Here is a 10,157-nt window from a genome sequence, read left to right as displayed (position 1 = left end):
AAGAGAATTTCCGTGTTCGCGCTTCGGCGCGATGACGTATAATATCCCCTTCGACAGTGTAGTCTCATTTAGCCGTTTGCTATAGCTAGCCGCCCTTTTAACGGCACGTAAAAGCTTCAAAACTCATGAAGGTGGTCCTTGTGTGAAAATTATCCTGCTGAACACAGGTTCGCGTTTGAATAAGCGTACTCTATGGGCATGAAGATATACTAGGGAGCTTATTAGGGAATGAGGAGCAGGAGAGTGGGGATGATTAGCAACTATAGGGGGCAAGGCAGGCAGGTGGGAGTAACCGGGTCTGAAATGACAGCAGAGTTAGAACAGTACTCAAAACCTACTGCATTAGCACAGCCCTCTTCCTCCGAAAAATGATAGATAATGCTTCTAACCATAAAGAACAACACTGTCACGCTAGCTGAAAGCAGAACTAGGTCTACCAAACACAGTTGACCTTCAGTGTGAAGTAAACTCTGTCACTCTGTCAGCGTTGAGACTATACCCTTGCAGCCCTCATACAGGACTGTTGCTGATCTGTCTGATCTGAGCAGAAAATCATGGAGCTGACTGTTATTTGTAAAAACCATATTTCTCCAGGTAAGATGCTTTTAGATGTTGTTTTAATCCTTTAGAAATATCTTTCAAAGTCGTCCGATCTGTTCAACACACTGCAAGATTCTGCAAATAAAATTTCAGTGAATATAGGCTAAAATTTATGTATATCAATTATCATATTTGAACATTTTTATTGTTCAGACAAAATTGAGGAAGAAGCTGTCGATGCTAATACAACGAGCATTCCTGAACAAAGTCCAGCCATTACAGGTAAATTATTAAATTCAATACATGTTACCCTCTGATGAAATGAAAATGACAGATTTTTTTTTTAATAGTTTCATTTATTTCTAATTAACCACCACAATCTGAACCAAATGCATGGGAACTACAAAAGATTAAACTTTGACATGAATGAACATTAATTGAAAATTTAACACCGTATATACATTTTACAGATAACAGATAACAGATACCATATTTAGATTTAACAGATTTAACAAGCGCCCCTATTTAGCAAATGCAAGCACTTGGCCCCCTTGGCCCTCGACTTGGCGCTTCCCGACTTGGCGCCTCCCAACTTGGCCCTCTTTGGCCCCCAACTTGACGCTTCCCAACTTGGCCTTGGTTATCCGCCCCAACTTGGTCTTGGTTATCTATATCGTGTACAGTATTCAATTTTCAATTCATGTTCATTCATGTCAAAGATTAATCTTTTGTAGTTCCCATGCATTTGGTTCAGATTGTGGTGATTAATTAGAAATAGGCTAAAATGTATATCAATTATCATATTTTAACATTTTCATTGTTCAGACATAATTGAGGAAGAAGTTGTCTATGCAGTTGCCATTGCAGGTAAATTATTAAATTCAATACACGTTACCTTCTGATAAAATTTGTTAAAAAGGCAATTAAATAAATAAATAAATATATACCGTATATATACACACACATGTGTGTGTGTGTGTGTGTGTGTGTGTGTGTGTGTGTGTGTGTGTGTGTGTGTGTGTGTGTAATATAGTAATATATATAATATATATACCGGTATATATATATACATACATAGATACATAGATACATACATACATACATACATACAAGAAATATGACTAGATTCTTTGATGATTCTGCTAGAGAGGAGCTCTCCATCCCATTTCCAATCTTCACTATGGATTGCAGTGGGTTGGGTGATACTGGTAGGAATCATGGCTCCTCATATCTACTGTGAGTAAAAACGTATCATTCATCCCCTATTCTGTAAGAATATTCACACTTATATTAACAGAGTTGGAAAGATTACTGACAAATCCAAGTACAAGTATTGTTTAGTGAAAATTAACTTAAGTATAAAATTACAGAAATTACTCAAGTAGAGTAAAAAGTAGCCTACATTTATAAGTACTCAAGTAAAAGTACATTCACTTTAAAAAATATTTTATATATTAATTATTTAGCCTAATAATTACATTCCACACATCCAGCACATGTTACCAGTGTTATACCTAAGCTGTCCCTGTCTTTGTCTTGTCTTTCATACTGAACAGCGCTCGTTCAGATGTGGCCACTGGCCAGGATCCGGGATGCTCAGTGTGGCGATTCTGTCCTTTGCCAGATGAGCTAGAGCTGCTAGCATCACAATCAGATACATTAATTTTGCTATGCTATCAGCAGTGCAAAATGAAAATGATTTCTGAACTAATGTGAGATGGGGATCATTACAATTTGATCAATTGGCCAGCCCAGTCTTGAAGGCAATTTAATTTAATTGGCCACTGTACTAATGAACCAGTTTGGGCGCTCTAAATGTGGAAGTGATTCTGGACCTGTTTGCGAGCACAACAGTCCCAATGCTACCATTCTGTTTTCATAGTGGTCTGCAAAAACAAAAATCTGAATTTACTCATTCACTCAGTGTACATTTAGAAGTACTTGAGTAGAATATATATTATTTAAATTACTCAAGTAAGAGTAAAATAGCATTACAAAAAATATTTTAAATGTACAAATCTTCAAGAAAAGTACTTTCCACCTCTGCTTAGATGAAATGCTATCTGCCCCAGACTTTCTAAAATGAAGGATGAGTCAGAATGTCATCACGAGTGAGAATTTATGTGCTATTCAAACTTGAAGTTAGATTATTTCTATTTGCCTACCTTGTCCCACAGTGACAGCACAACACATTCTTATAATGTGACTGATGTGACAGCCTGAGATCTTCCTGTTTCCTTCACTGTAGTTACTTCGGTCATTTCTGAGATCAACGCCGAGCTGAGAAAAAACCAGAGCGAGCTGAGAGAAAACCAGACGGCCCTGCTGGAAGATAATCAGAACCTAACAAGCCTCGTCAACAACCTGACTTCAGCAAATCTGCAGCTGGAAATACAGTTTAATAATAGTTGTGGTATCTTAAAGAACAGAAACAAGAACCTGGCTGCAGACATCCTGCAGCTGAAGACAGAGAAGTACAACTTAGTGAGACAAATACAAAACATGACCAGAGAGATGAATGAGCTCAACTTGACGAGTGGGAGACAAATACAAAACATGACCAGAGAGATGAATGAGCTCAACTTGACGAGTGGGAGACAAATACAAAACATGACCAGAGAGATGAATGAGCTCAACTTGACGAGTGCCAACTTAGTGAGACAAATACAAAACATGACCAGAGAGATGAATGAGCTCAACTTGACGAGTGGGAGACAAATACAAAACATGACCAGAGAGATGAATGAGCTCAACTTGACGAGTGGGAGACAAATACAAAACATGACCAGAGAGATGAATGAGCTCAACTTGACGAGTGCCAACTTAGTGAGACAAATACAAAACATGACCAGAGAGATGAATGAGCTCAACTTGACGAGTGCCAACTTAGTGAGACAAATACAAAACATGACCAGAGAGATGAATGAGCTCAACTTGACGAGTGGGAGACAAATACAAAACATGACCAGAGAGATGAATGAGCTCAACTTGACGAGTGGGAGACAAATACAAAACATGACCAGAGAGATGAATGAGCTCAACTTGACGAGTGCCAACTTAGTGAGACAAATACAAAACATGACCAGAGAGATGAATGAGCTCAACTTGACGAGTGGGAGACAAATACAAAACATGACCAGAGAGATGAATGAGCTCAACTTGACGAGTGGGAGACAAATACAAAACATGACCAGAGAGATGAATGAGCTCAACTTGACGAGTGGGAGACAAATACAAAACATGACCAGAGAGATGAATGAGCTCAACTTGACGAGTGCCAACTTAGTGAGACAAATACAAAACATGACCAGAGAGATGAATGAGCTCAAATTGAAGAGAGCCTCCAACCTTGATGCAAACTGCCCCCCGAAAATGACAGGTAACAGTCTTTCTATGCTTTCTTTTCTGTGCTTTCCTGAGCCTTTTGCCTTGTACCCTGCCCTCTTCATGCACTGCCTTTTACAAAAAAAAGTCACATGTCTCAAATCTTCCATTTTACATGTGAAAACGACACTTTCACACGTGATAATTATTACAATTAATGTCATGATGTGAAATGTCTAACGGTCAAACCTGGCTGCTGTGTTTCACAACCAGGCCTGGTGAATATTATTGATGCTATAGAATACATGCACTGTATTTGGGGAAATTTTGCACAGCTTTCAATTTGAATTGTTAGGTGTGGTAAGCTGATTTGTTTAAAGGGATAGTTTGGATTTTTTGATGTGGTTGTATGAGGTACTTGCATACAGTCAGTGTACTACATGCAGTAGAATGCTGCCGGGGCGGTCCCAGTTTGGAAAAATGGAGACGGGCCACGTCAGGCAAGTAGAGCCGTCTGCTGAGTGTGAAGGGGGCCATGAGCAAAAAAGTAAAAAAGAAGAAAATAAAAAAATCAGGAAAAAATCCATGAAATCCTTCTATGCTCACCTGGTGTAATCCAAGTCTCCACAAGCCCTGAAATGCCAAGTTGACATGAAAAAACATAATTTACACCCTGTTTTTAGCTGAAATATAGCCATCTGCAGCTGGCTCACTTTTATTTCTTCTATTTCTTCTTATACCTTGAGCACCTGGTTGGATAAAACAGGGTGTAAATGATATATTTTCAAGGCAACTTTGCATCTCATGGCTTGTAGATTACGCCAGGTGAGCAGTATGCTGAGCAGTATGGAAGCATTTAATGTTTTTTTTTGTTTTTATGTTTTTGCTCATGGCCCTCTTCACACTCAGCAGACAGCTTTACTTGCCTGACGCGGCCGGTCTCCATTTCTTCAAAATGTGACTGCACCGGCTACATTCTACTGCATGTCATATACTGACTATAGAAGTACTCATACAACCCCACATCAAAAAATCCGAACTATCCCTTTAAGAATAGCTAAACGGCAATGAAACTGTTTGACGCAGTTTCTTTTTCTGTTCTTACTGTTCTTACTTACTAATTCTGAAGCAAAAATGTTGATTCATACCACAATCATGTACATGTATAATAGTATAAGCAAGAGAAGTATGAAGAGAAGTATAAGTATACAGTGAAGCCGGAAAGGGGAAGAAGAGCAAAATAATGGTTTCTGTGTTCATGTTGTTTCAGTCTGTTTCCCAGGCGGCGGTGGTACAGTGCACGGTAGGAAATTAACTTTTTTAAACAAGGGCTATTTTTGCCCCTGTGAAATATATTTCGGGGGCATTTTGGATAATTTCCAGGGCAATTTTATCAAATGTTGGGAAACACTTTAGTTGCACGCCTACAGTATGTAGCATGACCAATCAATCACTCCGTCACGTACTCCTTAGCACACTCCCAAAGTTTGAAGTTGATCCGACCAACGGTTCTCAAGATACGCAAAGGCCAAGCTAGAGGAGAGGAGGAACACACTTAAGCCGCTTTCAGACATGCCTTGGAACTCGGGAATTATCTAGAAGTCATTCGGATGGCGGAGTATGTATGAACACATTTTGGTGAGCTATGCGCGCTCCCGCGACCCTCCTATTCTCCGGAGGTAGGACTAGGGTGCTAGGTAGTCACAGGGGCGGAGTGGTCCCCCTCCCCTCCAGAGCTCACAGACACACAGACAGACGCACAGACAGACGCGGCCGAAAACAGACGCACAGACAGACGCGGCCGAAAACATGATCTGGCGGATTTTCAGGTGGCACGGTGGCTCAGTGGTAGAGCTGTCGCCTCACAGCTAGAAGGTCCTGGGTTCGATTCCCACCTGGGACGCTGTGAGCGCTGAAGGAGTGTGTGCCCGTCCGCATGTCCTCGAGTGCCCACCGCCCGGGTGGGGTCGTCAAAAGGGCCTTTCTGTGTGGAGTTTGCATGTTCTCCCCGTGCCCCCTGGGGGTTTCCTTCATATACAGTAGGAACCATTTCACAGCTGGGCTACAGGTGTAAACTTCTTGTTTTCATATTTGGTAGCCTAGGTCATGTCCATAAGCTGGTTGTGAGAGGCCTTCAGATGGCTGGTCTCCAAAAGAAAAGGGCCAAGCAGTTAGCGAGATATTGTTCAATATCTACTATTATCGGCAGCCGCTCAATATGGAGGAGGCGCTGCTTTTTGTACCCATGAAGTGGCCGCTATCTTGCATTACAGTATAACTGTATATATCAACCTGCCATGTTATCATCCTGTGTGTTTCTTATGCGTTTATTTATGTTTATGTTTATTTGCACATAGATACATAACATACAGTAATCATTTAAAAAAAATTGCTCATTGTGCAGGAGGGGTTGGAAGCCAAAAATGGCTTATAAAGGTACCTCCCCCATATCAATTTCCACAGATATATTTAAAAAATAAAAAATAAAATAAAAAGAAAGAAAGAAAGAACAGAGAAAATATTACATAATAGTACAGTTTATAGACTAAACAATAAAATTAACAAAATCTAGAATTAGCAAGGAAATTATACAACAAGTTAGTTAAGTTAAGAAACACAACAAATTAAAAAAAAATACAGTAGGGTCCTTTTCAGATGTTTCTTGAATGATGATAATGTAGGTATTGTTTTTAGTGATGGAAGTAAATTGTTCCAAAGAGATGGTCCTCTGTATTTCAATGAGTATTGGTTAAGGGAAGTCCCACAAAACGGAAGATGAAAGTCCTTAGAGTGTCTTGTGGAATATGAATGTATGTCTGAATAAACTTTTAAAAAATTCTGAAAAACAATAGGTAAATCATGAGTTAGGTGTACATATTTATACATGAATACACAAGTCTGATATATGTTAACATTATAAATTGACAAAAGTTTGTTGCTGAAGCAAAAGGTTGATTCATACCAGAGTCAAACCAAACCACAGCAAGCCTCAGCAGTCATTGAACATGAGTCTAAAACTTATACACAATGCTGCTTTGTAAATGTAGTTTAACAGCCGTATAAACGAGAGAAGCATATGAATTGAAGTATATGAAATGTAAAGACAGAAATGGGAAAATACCAAAATAATATGTTCATGTTGTTTCTCTGGTTGTTTCCCAGGTGGCGGTGGTCCAACTGAATGCTGTTTCAAATTTATCGACAGACCCATACATAAGAGATTCGTGCTATGCTACCATTACACAGACAATCGGTGTACCAAGAGTGGTGTAATGTGAGTGTTGCATCTCTGGTTATTTAACCTTTAACCTTACAAACTTTGCACAAGTAGGAGTTATCATGCAGTTTCATGACCGCATGCTCAGGGCACATTTTAATGCATCTATCAGTTCAAATGAAGATTCAGATTTACCTGATAAAATGTGTGAATATGTGCACGTCGTAGACAATGTTGTTTTTTTCTACATTTTGAATCGCCTTAGTCAAATGGAAATGGCAGAAATGGTAACTTTGCACCGATACAAAATCTTCAATAGTAGTTACTGAAACATTTCAGAGAACTTAAAAAATAATTGAATGGGGGAAAAAAAATACTAGAGATGTACCGTAATGACATGGTTCTGGCAACACATCTGACACTAAAACACTGAGGCTTGCTGTTGCACTTTGTAAAATACCCAGGTTGAGCCTGATTGGCTGACTGAATTGCTACTGGCTGAATTATTGACTGATTGATTGGCTGGCTGGTTTGCTAACAAGGAAAAAAGCAGCAGCAGCAATGAGAACTACAACAACAACAACAACACAACACTCTCTCTCTCTCTCTCTCTCTCTCTCTCTCTCTCTCTCTCTCTCTCATAGCTTTCAGATGAGGAAGACGGATAAGGATGGTAACCATATTGAGCTCTGTGCTGACCCAATTCACGACTGGGTAAAGGACCTCATCAACGTTGTGGATTCCAGATCATAGGCCCAAACTGCTAAAGTGGACGGTTCTGGGTCCCACTGAGTACCTGTAACCCCAGCAAGCAATCATATTGGTCCAAATTATGTTTTAACCACACCATATAAAGCAGAATCCCCCCCCCCCCAAAATGAGTAGTAACCCATGAGTTAGATTACCATCTTCATCGCTTTTCCATTTTTCTTTCCTTTTTCTCTCATTTGAATTAGTTTAAAAAGGCAAAATAATTTCTCAGATAAACTCTGTTTTAATGTGATGTCATGTGATGTATTGAATGTAAAGTTTTCAGTGCTAATGCCCATCACCAACGAGTCTTGACTCCTGAAGAATCGCCCACGGGGGAAGGGGGATTCTCTATCCTAGCTCATACAGAAGCCCTCCTCTCGTCTCAAGAGGAGCGCCATCTTACAATGGAGTCATACGCCAAAGTACTTGCCATGCGTGCCATTTGCTAAATAAAGTATCTTGTTAAACCTATTGACCGGTCTCTCATGATTGAAATGTCTCTGCCACCTGCTTCAAAAGTTTGAAAACTATAGAGACTGTATGATCTGGCAATATAAACCATTGGATCAGCTTGAAAAAAATTTTAAACTATGAGTAACACAACAAGGTTATTCTAAAAGCACTGATATATAATAATAATGTTGGGAGAAAATGTTAGAAAGCATTGTGAAATCTGCTATAATTGAAATTGAAAATGTTGTTACACTAGGCTATGGTATTGACATTTTACTGAGAGAAGATGTGAGGTCTCCAGACCATAGTTCAAGCAGAAGGCCACTCACGCGTAATCCGATCTCAACGTGGTCAGTCAAAAATCCTAGTATGACGTCTGCTATGACGTCAAACATGACGTCAGTTAATCCTCATATATATAGCAAGGGTTCTACGTCACCTCTCTCTCTCTGGCCGATCATAGCAGCAGCAGCCCACGGCAGTCCATCTCCCTTGAAGCCGGCCTCCGAAGCGTTGTTTTGCCCCACCCACCTCCCCAGTCCACCACCAACGAGTCTTGACTCCTGATCCCCCACGGGGGGGGGGATCTTCTAGCCCATGCAGGCGCCCTCCTCTGCCTCAAGAGCAGCGCCACTGGCCAATGGAGTCAAGCGCCAAAGCATTTGCCATGCACGCCGATTGCTAAATAAAGTTTGTCTAATCCTACCAACTGGCCTCTCCTGATTGAAGTTGTTTTCTACATTGATAAGAAACAAACTCTTAGTTGCTCATATGGTTTATTGTTAACATGATACATAGGAAGCGACATTATATAGGCTCACATGTGTTGGTCTCAAGCTTTTTTGGCTTCAGTTCTGAGTCAAGGTCCTTTACCCGACTACAACATTTTGCTAAGAAAACACCCGGAGAAAACGATAGCGTAATGATGCAGTGAATGAATGATAAGCCACCTTTTGAAGAATATAACATTACAAAATAAGACATGGAGTGAAGGAGTTGCAATTAGTGCCTCCCTAGCAGATTTACTTTAACGTTTCATTTGTTTTCATGATTTATTCTTACATTCTTACATTTCCCCCTTTCTTTCAAGTACCCCCTGTCACGTAGCCCTTAGGTGGTAGCGACCCTATTTTGGGAACCACTGCGGTATGTGATGTTATGGAGGTTGTACTGTCAAATAAGGGCTCACACTTGAAAGCAAAAGAGAATGGATTTAAGAATAGTATTGTTATCTTGTGTTTTAGGTGTTTCCACGCAGACCTTTTAGTATGAGATACTTAGTTGAGATACTTACAGTGGCGTGCCGTCCATTAGGCGAACTAGGCAAATGCTAAGGGCGCTTGAGCCGTTAGGGGGTAAAAGAGGGTAAAAAAAATAAAAAAAATAATACTTTTTCATGATAATAGGCCTACTATTATTTTACAATAGTAGACAAAAATAAGAAGAACAACGTCTTAAGTCTTTAAATAATAGTGAAATCATTTTTCTAATTCTGGCTTTCTGGCTGCCCGGGCTGCAGCACTTTCACCATGGTCCCTAATCCATACCACCCCACCCACTGCGCGGCCGCGCCCCCTTCTACCTGCTCGGAGCTTTTTCCCAGAGTGGGGGAAGGGAGCTGGAAGGTGGGTGCTGAGGGTGCTGCAGCACCCCCTGGTGGCAAGAAATGGATTTTCGAAATTGTTGGATTTGTCTGTCTTGTGTTTATACCACCAACAAGATGCATTAAAAAACAGTTTGTGCTTCCCAGCTCTAATCTTATTTCATACGCTCTCTCTTCAAAAGTGTTTGATTTTCATCATAATCTGGTTTTCCATAATAATAATAATAATAATAAGTTCAGTGTTTATGCCTGTATTTCTGTCTGTTG

The 10,157-nt window shown here is 40.1% G+C and overlaps 1 protein-coding gene across 3 annotated transcripts; it reads left to right on the top strand.

Annotated features, from left to right (window-relative positions):
- Positions 1–465: 465 nt before the first annotated feature.
- LOC310782518 (uncharacterized protein) lies at positions 466–8,279 on the top strand. 3 transcript variants are annotated; one of them, XM_083643196.1, is made up of 9 exons: positions 466–594; positions 754–822; positions 1,366–1,407; positions 1,687–1,776; positions 2,789–3,014; positions 3,816–3,919; positions 5,135–5,167; positions 7,027–7,138; positions 7,726–8,279. In XM_083643196.1, the coding sequence occupies exons 1-9, from the start codon at positions 555–557 to the stop codon at positions 7,832–7,834; spliced, it is 825 nt and encodes a 274-aa protein (XP_083499322.1). In that variant the 5' UTR covers positions 466–554; the 3' UTR covers positions 7,835–8,279. The 3 variants fall into 3 exon arrangements, with proteins under 3 accessions (XP_083499322.1, XP_083499321.1, XP_083499320.1); XM_083643195.1 differs by having other exon boundaries at positions 2,789–3,919; positions 5,147–5,167; XM_083643194.1 differs by having other exon boundaries at positions 2,789–3,919.
- The last annotated feature ends 1,878 nt before the right edge of the window (positions 8,280–10,157 follow it).

Source organism: Poromitra crassiceps (assembly GCF_964638095.1).
Source record: "Poromitra crassiceps genome assembly, chromosome: 9".
Classification (NCBI taxonomy): domain Eukaryota; kingdom Metazoa; phylum Chordata; class Actinopteri; order Beryciformes; family Melamphaidae; genus Poromitra; species Poromitra crassiceps.
Note: the sequence above shows the minus strand (reverse complement) of the source record. Positions and strands in the feature narration are given on the sequence as shown.

Bases quoted from the DNA above. Each gene is read 5' to 3' on its own strand.
- LOC310782518 (XM_083643194.1), top strand. From the start codon at position 555: ATGGAGCTGACTGTTATTTGTAAAAACCATATTTCTCCAG. The intron at 823-1,365 runs GTAAATTATTAA...TTCATTGTTCAG, and splicing joins ACAAAGTCCAGCCATTACAG to ACATAATTGAGGAAGAAGTT. The intron at 1,408-1,686 runs GTAAATTATTAA...TGATTCTGCTAG, and splicing joins CTATGCAGTTGCCATTGCAG to AGAGGAGCTCTCCATCCCAT.